This window comes from Nuphar pumila, chromosome 3 (genome assembly GCF_984573655.1).
Source record: "Nuphar pumila chromosome 3, dmNupPumi1.hap1.1, whole genome shotgun sequence".
Taxonomy (NCBI): Eukaryota; Viridiplantae; Streptophyta; class Magnoliopsida; order Nymphaeales; family Nymphaeaceae; genus Nuphar; species Nuphar pumila.
In genome coordinates, this window is record NC_143251.1 from 8,212,204 (window position 1) to 8,231,954 (window position 19,751).

The following is a 19,751-nucleotide window of genomic DNA, read 5'->3' on the forward strand; positions in this document are numbered from 1 at the left end:
ATCAAGAGTATAATGCCAACGATGGGTTAAAATCACACACGAAGGTCTACATATAATGACACTTAGATAAGAGGCATAATATGAGGAAACACAAAAGGTAAGAGAGCTTGTAATGAAGACACACTAATGCAGTGTTATTAAAAACGCGCCTCAAGGCGCAAAAAGCGCGCCTCGTCTCAAGGCGAGGGGCTTTATGCCTTGAGGCGCATGAATAAAACGCAAAATCTCTAAGGTGTGCGCCTCATACGCCTTGAGGCGCACGCCTCGAGGCGAGGCGCGCCTCAAAATGAGGCGTATACGCCTTTACTGCTGGTGGTCAAATTAGGGTCAAAGCCCAGATTTGACTAAAAATTGGGGTATAAACAAAGAGCGCCCGACCTTAATTAGGGTTTTATTTTTACTTTCTGTTTCTCTCTCTCTCTCACGCAGCTTCTCACTCTCTCGTCGTTCACACGCAGGCTCTCTCTCGTGGTTGAGCCCAGAAAATAGGTATGTTCCCTCTCACATGCCTGTACTCTCTCTTGTCTCGTCTCTTACATGCCTGTACTCTCTCTCGTCTCTCATGTATGTGACTGTGTGTATCACGCAACTTCTCTCTCTCGTCGTTCACACGCAGGCTCTCTCTCGTGGTTGAGGTTGAGCCCAGAAAATAGGTACGTTGTCTCTCTCTCTCTCGTCTCTCACAAAAAAATCTACGATATGCCAACATAATGATGGTAGCCACTAGCCAGCATTACGGAAACAATTATAAATTCTGAGAAAAATGTTGGCAAGCAACCAGCAATTAAACAGCCCCATGCCAAGAAATCAGCTACCAGTTCGTAAATATTTTGGCAGTGTATAAGCAAGGTTTGTGCTATAACTCTTTCCATCTCTGCTGTTTTTCATAAGACCAAAGCAAGAAAGTCTTGGATCACCATCCTGCAAGTACAAATAAGAATATAAGCTGAAACACAGCCACAACCATGTGTGCGTGCATGTGTGCATGCCCCACTAATGTTCTCAGGAAATTCTTGACAGGATAGTATTTAGGGATAAAACTCATTTCTCCTGGAAAATATTGTGAGCAAGTCGTGAAGTTGTCTGTGCACCTGTGCATGCTCCACTGGTCTCAAGAAATTCTTAGGGAGATTTTAAAATTCACTTCTCCTAGAGAAAAAAATTGCGAACAAATCAATGATGTACAGGGACTCTGCAAGCTATAAACAAAGTCCAAAATTTCCAGCTATTTCCAGCCTCTTTCAGTTGAGAGAAGGGCACCTTCTCTCAATTAAACAACTCAGACTAAATGGGACCAGCAAACTTTTCTAATACAGGATTCTTGCTGCACTTGAGACAAGCATACATTATTACCTGATCAAAGAGAACTCTGAATGCATTGAGATCATGATACAATGGATGACCTTCACTACTACAATAGTCTAAAGCCTCGGCCATATAAAGAGCAACTCGTAGAGTTCTAAAACTAAGAGAATACAACAAATATCACAGACACATACACACACACAAAATTAACATTGCAGTGCCTAAACTCTGTGTACTTTTGTATAGTTCTGCAGTACACAAATATTGAAATTTATGCTTGACAGCACAAGTGGGAAAAGATCACTGAGTATACAAACCAAATTGACATGGATTTAGAATAGGGATAAAAAATAAACACGAAAATTTGAAATTAATTAAATATCCTAATACACACTTTTAATCATGGTTATTTAAGCCATTAAATTTATCAAAGCACATTAATCATTGAAATATCAAAAACTATGGGAACATAAAAAGAAGCAACAGAAGTTGCTGCTGGAAGAAATATGCTCTTTAAAATGACTGACTTCTTGAAGTAAGATTCTAACCCGACATCTAGGTTTCCTTCCAATGATGGTAAGAGAACAAATAAACAAACATCAGTTTGCTTATTTGTAGGAAACTTGATCAGCATACTGTTACTCTGTTTCAAGTTTGCATTCTGCTACTTTGTTTTATTATTTAAATATGTTGATTCATGTTGGACTGTTGCTTCCTCTGATCTTTTAAGCTGATTATTATATTGAATTTAGATGGGAGATAAATACTTTTTGTCTCCCCTTTTTAGTTTTTCCATGGGTTCTTTCTTTCTTCTTACTTCTTTTCTTGATGCTATTTTTTACATTTTAATTTGTCCATCGGAAGCCATTGATTTTATAAAATCTGTGTGTATGTGACTGTGTGTCATGCATGGTTGCATGCTATGAAGGAATTTGATCTTTGCACGTGTGTTCTCTTTTTAGTGGCAAATAATTCAAATTGGTTCCTAAATAAAAAAAATTTAAACTAACAATTTTCTAGTTCTCATTGACTTCGTTTGTTTGTGTTTTCATTAGTTTTCAATATATATATATATATATATATATATTGATTCTTATTATATTTTTGCAGTTGAACAATGGCAAAAGATGTAGGATGGGATCATGGAGTTAAAGTTCCAAATCCTACTAAAGATCCCAAACTCGTAGGACATGTAATTTGCAATTACTGTCATAAACAGACTACAAGAGGCATCTATAGGCTAAAACATCACTTAGCTGACACAAAGCATGGTGTAAGCATGTGCGAAGCGGTTCCACCTGACGTGAAAAGATTTTTTCAGAATCATCTAAAGGATCAGAGGCTAAAGAAAGAAGAGTTAGAACAAACCAAGTTGGATATCGGGAGAAGTGTTTATTTTGGATCATCAACCGGCGATAATGTGAATAAAGAAGCTAGTGGATCAGGTAGTGATGCAAAAACAAGTGCAGCTGGTCCTATGAACCTTTTTGTGAACAAAGAAGCACGATAAACCACAATAAACACTGCTTTCAAAAGGGATGAACGAAAAAATGTATGTCGTGCCATTGGTAGATTTTTTTATGCAAATGCCTTATCATTTAATCTTTGCAATAGTCCATATTTTGGTGCAATGATAGAAGTTATTGCAAATTATGAGCGAGGGTTCAAACCACCTTCTTATCACGAGATCAGAACGTGGATTTTAAAGGACGAGGTTGATTGTACTCACGAAATTTTAAAAGAGTTCAAAAAGGAATGGCAAAGGTTGGTTGCAACATTATGACAGATGGTTGGACAGATGGAAAAGGAAGAAACTTAATTAATTTTCTTGTGAATAGCTCATCTGGAACAATATTTTTGAAGTTTGTTGACATAAGCGACATGGAAAAAACTAGTGCAAATTTGTGTGAGTTGTTTGAAGAAGTTGTTAAAGAAGTTGGTGAAAGTAATGTGGTGCAATTCATTACAGATAATGCACCAAATTATGTTGCAGCTGGAAATATGCTAGCAGTAGAAAAAACATGTTTTTGGACACCATGTGCAGCGCATTGCTTGGATCTTATGTTAGAAGATATTGGAAAGATATCAATTTTTAAAGATACAGTGGAAAAGGCAAAAAAAATTACAAGATACATTTATAGTCATGCATGGGTATTAAATTTAATGAGAAAGTTCACAAAGAAGAAAGAACTTCTACGTCCTGCCGTCACTCGTTTTGCCACAACATATCTCACACTTCATAGTATTGGATGTTATAAGAAAGAGTTAAAGTCGATGTTTTTATCTTCAAATTTTAAATCATCTAATTACTATAAGAAATCTGATGCTAAAAACATTTCTTATATTGTTCTTAATGATCATAAGTTTTGGGCTGTCATATCATATGCAATTAAAGCTACACTGCCTCTTGTGAAAGTGTTGCGATTAGTTGATGCAGATGAACCTGCTATGGGATTTTTGTATGAGGCAATGGATAGAGCAAAGGAAGAAATTGCTTCAAACCTTGACAAGGTTGAAAGAAAATATAAACTTATTTGGGATATCATTGATATACGATGGTACTTGCAACTTCATAAGCCTTTGCATGCAGCTGCCTACTATTTAAATCCACATTTTCATTATGCTGACAACTTCAACCCAGATGGAGAAGTGATGAGTGAATTTTATGATTGTGTTGAAAAATTGGTTTCTGATGCAAATATTCAGTTGAAAATTACAACACAAATCGATGCATTTAAAAAGGCAAAGGGGTTGTTTGGTAGAGAGGCAGCTGTTACAACAAGAAAATTAAAAAGTTCTGGTAAGTTTGCAATTATGTTGTTATTTGTCAATAAATTTTTTATGTTTTTATTAATTATGGCATTCTTAATGTTTTTATTATTTTTTATTTTTTTATTTGAATGCAGCTGATTGGTGGAGTTCATTTGGACACGAAAATCCTTAGTTGATGAATTTTGCAATTTGAATTCTAAGTTTGACGTGTAGTGCATCGGGCTGTGAGAGGAATTGAAGTACTTTCTCATTGGTTTGTGACTTTGTATTTTATTTTTGAAATACATTTTTATAAGTTTAATTATCTTATAATTGATTATCAATGATTTGAAATTATAGGTACATACAAAACGAAGGAATAGACTTGAACAAGAGAAGATGAATGCATTGGTTTTTGTAATGTACAATATGAAATTAAGAGAGAGAAATATGAGAAGGAGGGCTACCAAAGACCCTATATGTCTAGATCATATAGACTCAGACGATGAGTGGATTGTGGAGAAGGAAGATCCAGTGTTGCCTAGTGATCCTAATTGGTTGGAGGATTCATGGTTGGATCCAAACTTCGACATAAATGCCATTGAGCATGTGCCTATTGAAAATGTCACTTCACCTCATGATTTACAAAGTGGTTCTAGGCAAGAGAGGTCTTCAAGAGATCGAGGTAAAGCTATATTCCTTTTACCTTGTTCTGAATATAAGTGTATTTTTTTAATTACATAACATAAGTATTTAATACATGATTTTTTATTGAAGGAAAAAGAAAAGCAAAAGAAGTTATCGAGGACGTGGAGGAAGAAAGTGCAGACGATGAAGAGTCAGAGAATGAAGATGAAGGAGAACCTATTTATATGGATTCCTCAGATAATGACATTGAAGACTTAGATATTGATGATGATGAAACACAAGAAGAGTCTAGGCCCTAATTCATATTATAGAGCTATGGCCATTTATATGTTTTTTGTATCTTTGAGTTGTAATTATGAATGTTAACACTTTCATTTTAAAGAGTTTTGGATAAATATATTAACATTTGGTTGTTAATGTTAACATGCATTTTCTAATTATGACATGATGTTGTCAATGCTAATATGCATTTTGTTGTTAATGTTAATTTTTTATTGAATGATTGCTCATATTTTATTTCTTAGATACTTACATAGATCAAGTTCTTGCATTAATATTACTTTTACATGTTAATCTCATATTTTTTCCGTATTTATTTGAGATTTTTTATTTTTCGTTGGTTGTTGCTTCATTAATAAAGCATTTTTTATTTATTTATAATTTTAGATCATTTTTATAGTTTTTTTTAAGTTTAAAAAAAATTTGTTGAGGCTTACGCTTTGCGCCTCGAGGCTTACGCCTCGCCTCATATTTTGGTGGAGCGCCTCGCTACGCCTCAACGCTTTTCACAACACTGCACTAATGTTATAAAAAAAATATCAATTTTAATTATCTTTTGAAATACTGTGGTTTCGAAAATAGATAGCCATCACAAATAAACAAAGTTACAAGCATAATAACAATGGTCATACTACAAATGAGTGATACAACATACTCAGATTCAAAGATCAAACAACTGTCATTTAGAGTCAAACCATAAGTTGACAATCTAAACTGACATAAAACGAGGCGCACACAACTCACCCCAACATCTCTGAATAAAAAATAACAAGGCCAAGAGAAATGATGCATCATATAAAATTCTGTGATGGACACAACAAATGCCATAAGAAAGCAATAAATACTCACGAAAATAATTTTCCAAACAAGTGAGTTCAAATATAAGAACCGATTTGAAAAAACAAAGTTTCAAATCAAATCAAATAACGGTAGATGAAAAACTTGGACTGAATATAGTGCAATCATAAGCATCGTTAATATAAGCATGCTATATAGAGAGATAGCTCAATCTAGATTATAAGTCATCTATGAGACAATCAATGCCATTAAAGATGACCAAAACATATATAGAGATTCTCAAAGAATCATACACAAAACCAAGTGCATACACAAATATAACTTATCATGGATTTAAACAAAAAGATCAAAAGAACACATGTATATGCAATAATCTAAATAACTTAAGGTCACATATCTTATACAAAAGACATGCATAGGAACAAATTTAAGCATATATGTAAGTGATAAATTTAAGGCACTAAGGGCACAATATAAAAGTTTATATTTTATAAATAACAAATATGCAATGAATCAAGAGCCTTTAATCAAGAACATACGTTCACCAAAGATCTAAATAGACAAACACATTCATCAATAATGAACAAGTACTAAAGTGAACACATATAACTTCTAAAAGAATTTTCTCATGATTTTCAACTTAGTACAACAACAAACAAACAACAACAACAACTACGCCTTCATCCCAAAACAATTGGGGTCAGCGATATGAACCAAAAAAGAAATTCATTTTGGGTCTTCCACATGAATCCTTTTCCTCCAATCATTTCTATCCAACGCCATGTCCTCGGTGAGGTTCAAAGCATTCATATCCTTTCCTATCATCTCCATCCAAGTCTTCCTAGGCCTACCCCGACCTCTTTTAACTAATATATTTTCCCATTTCTCCAACCTTCTAACTGGAGCATCATTAGGCCTTCGCCGAATATGTCCAAACCACCGTAAACGATTCTCTCGCATCTTATTTTCAATGGGTGCAACACCTACCTTCTTACGTATCTCTTCGTTCTGAATCTTATCTTTTATTGTATTTCCACACATCCATCTAAGCATCCGTATCTCAGCTACACTCATTTTTTGAATATGATGTCTCTTGGCAGCCCAACATTCCGTACCATATAGTAAAGCGGGTCTAATAGTCGTCCTATAAAACTTTCCCTTCAACCGCAATGGCATTCTACGATCGCACAGCACTCCAGTAGCACTTTTCCATTTCATCCACCCAACCTTTATCCTATGATTTACATCTCCATCAATTTCTCCATACTTTTGAATGATGGATCCCAAATATTTGAAATAATCATTCACCGGTATATCTTGCTCACCAAGCTTCACTACACTCCCATCCCTACTTCGTTGCTTACTAAACCGACATTCCATATATTCAGTCTTACTCTTACTCAACTTAAAACCTCTAGCTTCCAATGTCTGTCTCCATAATTCTAACTTAGCATTAACCCCAGCTCTAGACTCATCAATCAAAACAATATCATCAGCAAACAACATACACCACGGTACATTTTCTTGAATTGATCTCGTAAGCTCATCCATCACTATCGCAAATAGGAAAGGGCTTAAAGCAGATCCTTGATGTAACCCAACCGTTATCGGAAAATTGGTTGTCACCCCTCCACAAGTGCGGACATTGGTTACTACTCCTTCATACATATCTTTAATTATACTAATGTACTTGAGAGAAACACCTTTCTTCATCATTGTCCACCAGAGAACGTCCCTAGGTACTCTATCGTATGCCTTCTCTAAATCAATAAAAACCATATGCAAATCTTTGTTCCTCTCTCTATATCTTTCAATAAGTTGTCTAAGAAGATGTATAGCTTCCATAGTTGATCTTCCAGGCATAAAACCAAATTGATTCTCCGATATCATGACAACCTTCCTCAACCTAGACTCAATCACCCTCTCCCAAAGTTTCATAGTATGACTCATGAGTTTTATACCACGATAGTTTGTGCAATCTTGTATATCACCCTTATTCTTATATAAAGGCACCAAAGTACTCTTCCTCCACTCATTAGGCATCTTATTTGTTCGCCAAATCAAGTTAAAAAGATTTGTCAACCATTCTAAACCTTTCTCTCCCAAGCATTTCCAAGCCTCGATAGGTATACCATCTGGGCCAACTGCCCTTCTTGATTTCATTTTCTTCAAAGCCTCTGCAATTTCTTTCTTTTGAATCTTGCGCATGAAGTCACGATTTATCTCATGAAAAGGAATGGAGAAGTCTCCAAGATCTTGAGCATGACTATCATTAAATAGCTTATCAAAATAATCTTTCCATCTCTCCTTAATCTCCTCATCTTTGACTAAAACCCTTTGCGTTTCATCTTTGATACATCTAACCATACCCAAATCCTTTGATTTCCTATCTCTCATCTTTGCAAGCCTATAAATATCCTTCTCGCCTTCTTTGGTATCCAACTTGTCATAAACCTCCTTATATACCTTAGCCCTCGCGTTTCGAACAACTTTTTTAGCTTCCTTCTTTGCTATCATATACTTCTCCAAATTCTCATTATCACGACTCTTACTTAGATTTCTATAACACTCTCTTTTAACCTTAATAGCTAATTTGACATCCTCGTTCCACCATGATGTATCCTTACCTAGTGGTGCACCGCCTTTAGACTCACCCAATACCTCCTTAGCTACTTTTCTCATACCACCCGCTATCTTATTCCACATTGATTCTGAATCCTCTTCGAGACACCAATCAACTTCCTTAACTACCTGCTCTACAAACATTCCTTGTTTAGCTCCTTTCAGTGCCCACCACTTAATTCTAGGATCTATCCTATGTCTATCCCTTTTGCGGCATTGTCTAATTCTAAGATCTAAAATTAAGACTCTATGTTGTGTAGCTACACTTTCTCCTGGTATAACCTTACAATCGATGCAACAACCCCTATCTCTCTTTCTAAGTAGGAAAAAATCTATCTGACTCGTATTAACCCCACTTTTAAATGTTACTAGGTGAGACTCCCTCTTCCTAAACCAAGTGTTTGCTAAGATCATATCATAGGACAAACAAAAATCTAAAATCCTTTCTCCACTTTCATTTCTCTCTCCTATACCATAGCCTCCATGGATATTCTCAAATCCATCCCTACTAATGCCTACATGTCCATTAAGGTCACCGCCGATGAAAAGCTTTTCTCCATAGGATGTCTCTTGTACTACTCCATCTAAATCTTCCCAAAATTGATGCTTAATGGAATCATCTAAACCTACTTGAGGTGCATAAACACTAATAATATTAATAATATTAATAATATTCGTACCTAATACTAATTTAATAAGTAAAATTCTATCACCCTTCCTACGGACCTCAACTACATTATCTATAAACTGACGACTCATAACAATCCCTACTCCATTCCTATTCCTATTTATTCCTGTATACCAAATCTTATATCCCCAAGGTTCTATCACTTTAGCTTTCTCACCTACCCATTTGGTCTCTTGAAGACATAAAATATCAATCTTTCTCCTACACATAACATCTACTAACTCTACCAACTTACCAGTTAAAGACCCTATGTTCCAAGTGGCTAACCTAATTTTATGGTCTTGGACTAACTTCTTTACCCCCACCCGTCCAACAAAGTGAGGGAACCCTTGCCTATTTGACACCACACCCGGGCGCCGGTGTGACGCGTCGCTTCTGGGCGACGACCTAGCAACCCTTGCACATTTATCACTGCCTCCGGGCCTAGAGAGTACAGCGCGTCGCTCAGTAGGGAACGCCCCAACGAAATTCTCATATTGGTTCATTTTCATAGGATATGACAAAGTTTTTATGCTGGCTGTCACAGGCCTACCGCAACCCTCCTCCTTTATCCGGGCTTGGGACCGGCAGTGTATAACTACACAAGCGGAGTTGATTTTCAACTTAGTATTTTATTAAAAACTAAGTATGCAACACAATATTTAAATCATATGCAAAGCATGTAAAATAATGTCATGAGACTAATAACATATCTATAAGTATCACAAAAAGGATCAACAACATAAACATCTAATATCATAACTATTGTAAAAAAAAAGACCCATAAAAGACATTTATTAAAGTGAATGACTTCCCATAAAAAATTATGCTCATTACCTTATGCACGAACAAACAATCTTATTCATCATGTAAGATAATCATAAGTGCATAAGGATCAGATATCAATAAAAAATATATTATAAGCTATATCATAATTTTTAACACTTTATATGTTATTTAGGATCTATCATTCAAAAGTATGGAGATGTAAATCATAGGATAAAGGTTGGGTGGATGAAATGGAAAAGTGCAACTGGAGTGTTGTGTGATCGTAGAATGCCATTGCGATTGAAGGGAAAGTTTTATAGGACGACAATTAGGCCTGCTTTACTATATGGTACGGAATGTTGGGCTGCCAAGAGACATCATATTCAAAAAATGAGTGTAGCTGATATGTGTATGCTTAGATGGATGTGTGGAAATATAATAAAAGATAAGATTCGGAACGAGGAGATACGTAAGAAGGTAGGCATTGCATCCATTGAAAATAAGATGAGAGAGAATCATTTACGGTGGTTTGGACATATTCGGCGAAGGCCTAATGATGCTCCAGTTAGAAGGATGGAGAAATGGGAAAATATATTAGTTAAAAGAGGTCGGGATAGGCCTAAGAAGACTTGGATGGAGATGATAGGAAAGGATATGAATGCTTTGAACCTCACCGAGGACATGGCATTGGATAGAAATGATTGGAGGAGAAGGATTCATGTGGAAGACCTAGAACGATTTTCTTTTTTGGTTCATATCGCCGACCCCAATTGTTTTTGGGATGAAGGCGTAGTTGTTGTTGTTGTTGTATATGTTACTTTTAATACACCAAGAGTATAGGAAAATATTAAAAACAAGTTTAAGCAAAATTTCATAAAATTATACTTGTGAAATACACACATCATTATTTTAAAATATATAACAATTTATAAAAAAGATCAAAACCAAGTTCAACAATACATACATGATTTGACATTTATAATCATGACTTGTTCAAATAAAGCATGTTTTGAAAAAATTAATATTCAAACATGATTTCAAAGCATGTATATATCTAATTTCTAAAAAATAAACAAATAAGTCTTATAAGATATTTAATAAAAAAAAACAAGTCCAATGATGATTAAAAAAACCATTTAAAGAGATATTTTTTATAATAATAATAACAAATATATATGTATATATATTTTAATGATAAAGAGAATAAGTGTTTTCTCATGCATAATGCATAGAATAGATAACACAAGAAATACTTAAAGATATAAGATACATATCGGGTTTATATTTTTCTTCAATCCATGCCACACAACGATCATGAATCCTTCACGAAACATGAACTCGAACCAAAGAATCCCAAGACCCAAAAGAGGCAAAATGCCGAGAAGAATTTCTTGGCTTTGATACCATTTAATAAAATAGCAGAAAATACAATAATGCCACTAAGGGCTTTACAGGATTACAATCACAAAAGTGTATAAGCACACCAATGCCACTAAGGGCTTACAAGCACAAGTCCACTATAGGACAAAACAATAACCAACAAGAGACAAGAAGATGAGCACTAAGTGCATATAAAACATTAAGGAACTAAATAGAAAAACACAAAATGTAAAAAATATTCATCTTTATTGAGCATAAATGCTTAAGAGAAGCATTGGTTACAAGAGAGAGGTTCAACCCCTATATATACACAAAGGGAGATCATGGGGATCTCCCAATAGAGTCGTTGCGGGCTTTTCAATGATCACATTTTGTGACCATTGGAAAGCCGCCAACGACTCTAGTCTTTTGATCATAGAGACCATGCTCTTTATAAAAAAGATATTAAATAAAAAGCTAAAATAAATAAATAAGAGAAAAATTGTTCCTAATGAACAATACTATTACATGAGCAAAATAACGAAAATACCCCTAGAGGGTATTTGCCTATTACATCATTATATACATATATATGAATATATATATATATATACAAAATGAAACAAATATATATATATATACAACTTAACAATTGGGTCCGCAAAAATTAGGGATTATATCAAGCTCCACACTCCAACAATCTCCCACTTGGAGACTGATTATCCTTTCAACAACCTCATCTTGTAACTTTTCTCCTTATGCAAGTCAGAATCTTAATACGACACCTCCAACTACTATCCCTGAAAGCCAACCGAGGTTGTGCACAACCTCAGCTTCTCTGCAGTAACTATATTGGTCAACATATCTCTCGGGTTTTTTTTATCTATGTATCTTCTCAAGTGATAGTGACCCATCAGCCAACAGATCACGAATAAAGTGATACTTCATCTAAATGTACTTCGTTCTAGCATGAAATGTTGAATTCTTTACCAGATAAATCGCACTTTGACTGTCGCAGAAAAGGACATTATTGATCTGCTTTCTACTAAACTCTTCCAGAAAATTCTTCAATTAGATCATCTCCTTGCTTGCTTTAGTAACAAATATTCAACTTCAGTGGTGGAGAGAGCCACAATTTTCTATAACTGAGAGACCCATCTTATAGCAGTGCTACCCAAAGTGCAAACATAACCTATGGTGCTTTTACGATTGTCAACATTACCACCTAAATTTACATCAACAAAACCTTGCAAAATCATGTCAACTTTGTCAACACCAATTGTCATGTTTGTGGTACCTTTCAAGTAACAAAGAATCAATTTCACTTCTCAATGTTTCTTTCTAAGATATGCCATGTACCTGCTCACAACTCCCAGTGTTTGAGCTATGCTGGTCTGGTATAAACCATAGCATACATCAAGTTGCCAATTGTTGAATCATATAGAACTTTCGACATATGCTCATAGTCCTCATCTCATCTGACTTGGGTGACTGCTCTTTTGATAATTTGAAATAACTTGCCAATAGAGTATTTACGGGTTTGCACCCTGCATATGAAACCTGCTTAACACCTTTTTAATGTAATCTATTTGTGACAACTTCAAAGAGGTCGGGGTAGGCCTAGGAAGACTTGGATGGAGATGATAGGAAAAGATATGAATGCTTTGAACCTCACCGAGGACATGGCATTGGATAGAAATGATTTGAGGAAAAGGATTCATGTGGAAGACCCCAAATGAATTTCTTTTTTGGTTCATATCGCTGATCCCAATGGTTTTGGGATGAAGGCGTTGTTGTTGTTGTTGTTGTATTTGTGACAACTTCAAAGCGCTAGTATTTTGATCTCGAGAAATTCTCATCCTAAGTTTTTTTTTTTGCAGCTCCTAGATCTTTCATTGCAAAATCATTTGATAATTGTTGCTTTAGCATGTTGATCTCTTGAATGTTAGATCCTGCAATGAGCATATCATCTACATACAAGAACAAAATAATACTGCAATCATCAAACCTCTTAAGGTAACAACAATGGTTTATCTAACATTTCATGAATCCATTATTATACATGAATCCATCAGACTTCTTATATAACTGTCTGGGAGCTTGTTTCAAACCATACATGTTTTTATTTCACTTGCACACAAGCTCTTCCTTACCCTGCATGGTGAACCCTTATGACTACATCATGTAAATGTCTTCCAAATCGCCATGAACAAAAGCAGTTTTCACATCTAACCGCTCTAAGTATAGATTTTCAACTGCAACAATACTTAATGCAAGCTTTATTGTAATCAATTTAACGATAAGAGAAAAAATCTTAGCGTAGTCAATACCTTCCTTCTCTTTGAATCCTTTCACAACCAACCTCACTTTATATTTTTTGCTGCCATCAGTTCTTCCTTGATTCGATAGACCCATTTGTTATGAAGTATCATTTTGCCCCTTGGCAGTTGGGTTAGAACTCATGTTTGATTTGCATGCAATGAGTTCATGTCTTCTTCCATAGCTAACTCTCACTGAAGAGAATCATTAACATACATTGCTTCACTAAAACATTTTAGCTCACCACCATCAGTCAACAATAAGTAATGCAAAGAAGAAGAATATCGTTGAGTAGGTCTAGACGATCTTCTCGATTCCATCATAGGTGTACTAGGTTCTGGTCGTGGCATAATGTTTTCAGGATTCTCCTGAACTCTCCTTGCTATATCATGCTCAGAGATCATATCCAATTCAACTTGCTTACCCTTTCTTGCATTGTCAGATTCTACAACAATTTTGTCTTTATACAAGACGTTTTTATTGAATATAACATCTCTCCTTCTTATAATCTTCTTGTTTTGATCATCCCAGAACATATATTCAAATTCGTCATTATCATATCCAATGAGAAAACACTTATTGGACTTTGGATCCAGCTTATTCCTGTTATCAAAATCTACGTGCATATATGAAACACAACCGAAAACTTTCAAGTGTGACAAATTTGCCTCTTTACATGTCCACGCATCATCTGGTAGTTCAATGTCCAAAGGAACAAGAGACCCTCGATTAATCAAGTTGTTGTGCTCACTGCTTTAGCCCAAAACATTTTGGATAATCCATCATGTATCCTCATGCTTTTGGTTCATTCATTCAAGGTTATATTCATAGGTTTAGCAATTCCATTCTCTTGTGAGATTCTTGGAATTGTCTTTTTCATTTGAATCTCACTTACTGCACAAAACTCCTTGATCAGACCTCAAACATTTTATTTTTACTCCCAGCTCATTTTCAATTTAACTTTTCTACTTCTTAAAAATGGTGAATACATCATATTTATTTTTGAGAAAATAAATCCATACCTTTTGAGTAAAGTCATCAATGAAGATAATATAATACTGTGAGCTTTCAATGGATGGTACAGGAGCAGGACCCCATATGTTTGCATGCATAAGGTCCAGCTTTTCTGTCTTTGATGTCCTTCTAGTCTTCGAGAAACTAACCTTTTTTTGCTTTTCGAAAATACAGTCCTCACAAAGACCATCCACAGACTTCTAGACAAATAACTTCTCCTTTGATGAAAGAATTTTCATTCCTTTCTCACTTATATGCCCGAGTCTACAGTGCCAGATTTTAGAATCAAGGGTTAATCAGTTAACTCCACCTCATACAGAGAGAGCACCTCTAAGTCTTGAACCTAATGGAGTACTACAGCACAATCTAAGGCTAAGACCATAAAACAGAACACACTGCTGGAGTGAGGCATCTAGAAGGACTCTACAACATGTAAAGAATTTGTAAAGCCAGTCAGCAAAGTTCTGTGAATAAGTCAGAAGATTTCCTAGGAGTTTGAGATCAGCTTGAAGAGAAAGAAGCCTTGAGCCTAGTCTGATCTTTTCAGTTAACATGCTGGACCTGACTCAATTCTATTTGGTTCAGATGTCAAAGGCAGGCCAAGGTGCTGCCAGACTGACCCAACCAAGCCAGTACCACGGTGGGTGGGATATATATTTGATATGTGATCTACATGTTCTTTTAGTAAGAATCAGGTCGTCCAACTGCGACATGTTGGTAGGTTTTTATAATGCTTTAAAAATCAACAGCCTACCATATATGATACTTTTCCAGGTCATAAATTCAGTTTTTTCATCGAAAAGACAATTCAAAAGCCGATCCCTACTATTTTGGACATGTTGAGTCCATCTATGAGGTCCGATTGGATCAAAACAGCCTGTGCCATAGAGATTTAAAGGCATTTTTACCTATATATATATATATATATATATATAGAGAGAGAGAGAGAAGGAAAAACAATCTTACTAAGAACTATAAACATGACTCATTGCGATAGTATGAAATATTTCATTGTTATAAATGAATAGGAGTCTTATAATTCAAAGGCAAATTTGATGGCAATTCATTATTGAAGATTTTTTTTTGCTATCAGTTTGTTCATCGATTTTATATATTCTCATTCATTTATGTTGACATCTGACTTGGATGTTTGTTTCCTATGCAGGTTGCCGCAATGTTCAATGTTACAAAAAATAAGATCCCCCCTATTCCAGACAATCTGAGTTCAGATTGCAAGGATTTTCTTAGTTGCTGCTTGCAAAGTAACCCAGCAGACAGGGCAACAGCGGTGGAATTGCTTGGGCATTCATTCCTGGGAAGCTCCCTTCGCCAGAAAATTTCCAGTTATCATCAGTCAGTTTTAGATATGAAAAAACTGGTAAGATCTTTGTTCTTTGTTAAGACATTTGTTATTGTTGTATGCATCATTGATATGAACTCAAGTGTCCAAATATTACAGCATATAGCACAGAAGTCGAGAACTAAACGGACTGCTGGTAAAGTGGCAATATTGCCAAGAACACAGTCCACAAAGGGCAAAAAGACATTGCAAAGGTGATTGCCTCTGCACTTGCTAAAAGAAAATTAATTTCATTCATATTACCATTAAAATTCCGTTCATACCATTACTTTATCCTTGCATCATTTTTTCCAGTGAGTGCAGCCGTGACCATGTTGAACATCTAAAACAGAAATCAACCCCATGTCATTCTCCTCACACTATCCTTGAGAATCTGCCTTGTTTGTCTCCCCATCGTACGGATAACATCATGTACAACATTAATCCTGTGAATGTGGAAAGAGCTCTACATCTTGGTTATGGAAATAATCATGAACAGAAAGTTCTGTGCAATTAGTGATATGGTTTACCTATTGTATTTTCATCAAATAAACAAAAATTTGTAAGCAGAAACTAGAAAACTGAGTTTTACAGGACCATCCATCATGTCCCAAGCATTTGATGTACATGATCAGCCACTTCTTGGCATAAGCACCTGCGAGAGTAGCCTGTTTAGTTTGGCATAGTTTGCCTCATTGTAACAGTGACATCATTTTCCCCCTTAATCTAGTATCTGTATTTTATTGTTTAAATGCTAGATATTGTTTTGGGGACTGGAAAGCGAAGAAAAAGATTGTGGTAATTGTTGGTTAAAATAGAACAATGGATTGCCTATTTATTTGTGTCCTCTATAAGCAAGCCTAGGCCTTGAGAAGTTTAAAGCAAATATCATACCAAATCAAATGTCGAGAGATGGAAGAAGCAACAAATCCATACCAAAGTAACTAATCCAGTGTTGCAAAGAGTGTTAAAGATGATAAATACCCATTTAGAGGGTTGAAATGAGAGCCATGTGAAATGTAAGAGAGAGAGAGAGAGAAAGTAGGAAGCACATCCTCAACAGACAAACCCAATTGATTCTCGAATAGTGCATAGTCTTCACCATGTTTCTGTCCAGAATCGGGCCAGTTTTTCATTACCAATTAGCCAAGAGACAGCATGTTGGATGGCCTTCCAACCCCACATAATGCCCTTTCAGGCCCACTATCCTTTTCCTCCTTGTCTGAATGTCCACAAACTGTTGCGTGAGAGATATTTAGCTTTAATAAATCTGGACCACAGAGAGTCGTAAGAACAATGCAACCCAAAAAGGCTAAATTTGTCCTATTAGCTTCAAGCAAAGAACAAATCCCTGCACCCCCTTCTGAGTAAGGCTTTCAAGGAGTGGCCCATTTAAATAAATTGGGATGATGATATGAAGAGGAATTATTATTCCAAAGAAAATTAGCAAAGCTCTTCTCCAGTACTCGAATAACTGCAAGTGGAACCCTGAAGGTGAGGAGCCATTGGAGAGGAATGCTAGTTAGCACATGTTTAACTGAACATAATCTGCATATATGACAAGGTGTGTGGCTTCCATTCCTGAAAACGACTAGCCCCCTTAATAATAATGTCTTAGCAATGTTTAAGCATTTTCTCATGAAAGAATGGACCTAAATATTTATTAGGCAAATCGCCCATCTGCCATTCAAAAATCGAGTGAAGGGCCTCGCTAGTAGTAGTTAGTGAAAAAAGGGATAAACAAGGACTTGGAGGGATTGACACGCATCCCAAAGTGCTGTTCAAACTCCATTAGGACACTCTTATTAGATAGCAAGGATCTTTTAATTGCCTTAGAAAAAAAGCAGAGCATCGCCTGCAAAGAGGAAACTCGAACTAGGAGTAGCATGTTTGTGAAATTTAGGAAGGACAATGCTCTCATTTTCCACCACATAAAGTAATCTACGAATCAAGCATTCCATAATCACAAGAAATAAGGGGATATAGGGTCTCCTTGCCTGAGGCCTCAAGAACTAAAAAAGGAGTTCCCAGGAGAGCCGTTAAGAAGATTAATAAAGAAAGCCCTGAAAATACAAGGCATAATGTGTTGGACCCAACGAGGATGAAAACCCAAAATAACAAAGCATGATGAAGTCCCAATCCACTCTATCATAAGCCTTAGATAAATATAGCTTCAAGCACACCAAGGGTGTATGATAACGATACAGAGAATCTATAACTTCATGTGCCAAGAGAATGCTCTCATGGATCGACCACCCTTGCAAAAATTCACCCTAGTTGTGGGACACCACTCTGGTAAGGATCAACCTCATTCTATTAACCATAACTTTGGTGATGATCTTGTAGAGAAAGTTGCAGAGGGCAATGGGTCTAAAGTCTGCCAAATCTACAGATCCCATTAATTTAGAAATGTGTACTAGGTGTGTAGAATTAAGCCTCATAATCATCTTACCTTTAACAAAGAAGTCCTTAACAGCCTTTGTGACATCTCGTCCTACAATATCCCAATATCTTTGATAGAAGAACCCAGGGAAACCAAACCGTCAGGGCTCGATGCAAACAAGACTCTAACTGAGCATCCTTTCAAGAGAAGAGCTTTAAAGAAATGCAAACAAGACAGTTGAATATCCTCAAAACTGTCAATAATTGGGCCCTAAATACAAATACAACAAATAGAATTACAGTTCTAAAATAAAGAGGTATAGAGGGAGCAGTGCCCTTGTCGTAGGACTTAAGAGTTGTTGTTCCTTAACCTAAAAGTTAATGAGCTACTATTATTGTTGGTAGGGATTTCATCACCCGCACAGACCCATTGCACCCAATTGCTTTTGTCTCCACAACTCTTCACCCCCCAACGCATAAATGGTACCTTGCTTTAAAGAAATCTCTCTTAATGACAGTGACAGAGTTCTCGGGCGAAGCAGGTATTCTCTGAGTAGCATCATCGACACCCAAGCCCTTATGGAGCCCACTAGTGAAAAGCACCCACACACCCGGCGTATGAAGAGGTCAGCACCAGCACCTTCTCTCGGGGCCCACTACCACTCTACGTGAGGACTGGATACACTTTCAACTTGCTGCACTATGCCCCAAGGGGGGTTGACGTAGTGGGGTGGGGCTTTGACTGCTTGACAGACAGTCAAGGTTCGATTCTCATGGGCATAGCCACTCTGCACAAGTCAATGAGAAGAGTAGGCCCCGGGGCAAGGGTCCTAGCCTCAAACTTTTACACTGCCGCACGACAACGTAGGTATGGCAGGCTAAGCCAGCACGACTAGGTCTTGGTACTAGTGCAGTTTCTTCAGGTTACGAGTTCAAAAAAACTTGCTGCATTATTAATTGAATACAATTCACATCCTTGGTGCAGGTATCTTCATGATTGATGATCATGTCCTGAAGCGTTACGAAAACAGTATCTTGGGATATTTTTGGATTCAAGCTTCCAAGCAAAATACTCGAGAATTCTAATATTTGACTTAATCATGCATCTCATCTTACATTGCTTGGAGAAAACTAAATAACCAGCTTCATGAAATCCAGTTTAAACCTTGACTTTTGTTTGCTTGCTAAAAAGCGAGCAAGCACTTTCGCGTTGTACTTTCTTAAGGTAAATGCAAGCATTTTGCAGTACTTGGTCTTTTGTCATATTGATTTGAACTATTAAGTTCACGGTATGGCTGACTAGAACGTAAGATGAGGTTGAATGCAGGATTATCACCATTTCAATTTTCTTTCCTCTTTTTTTTCTTGAATATTCTGTCTATTTTTACTCTTAAAATTATATATGAACTTTGAATATTTTAGCTCTCTCTCTCTCTCTCTCTCTCTCTCTCTCTCTCTCTCTCTCTCTCTCTCTTTTGGTTCATATGCACGTGCTTTAGA

The 19,751-nt window shown here is 36.2% G+C and overlaps 1 protein-coding gene across 6 annotated transcripts in view; it reads left to right on the forward strand.

The window, feature by feature from the left end:
• LOC149841840 (mitogen-activated protein kinase kinase kinase 5-like) overlaps nt 1–19,499 on the forward strand; it is a 53,696-nt gene extending 34,197 nt beyond the window's left edge. For 3 of the 6 annotated variants that reach the window (XM_089998724.1, XM_089998725.1, XM_089998729.1), the window contains 2 exons: nt 15,696–16,084; nt 16,185–16,684. In XM_089998724.1, the coding sequence (XP_089854850.1) occupies nt 15,696–16,084; nt 16,185–16,386 (591 nt within the window). In that variant the 3' untranslated portion in view covers nt 16,387–16,684. Of the gene's footprint in view, nt 1–15,695; nt 16,085–16,184; nt 16,685–18,769; nt 18,878–19,236 lie in introns of those variants that run through there. The other 3 variants (XR_016430733.1, XM_089998726.1, XM_089998727.1) reach the window with 3 other exon arrangements.
• The last annotated feature ends 252 nt before the right edge of the window (nt 19,500–19,751 follow it).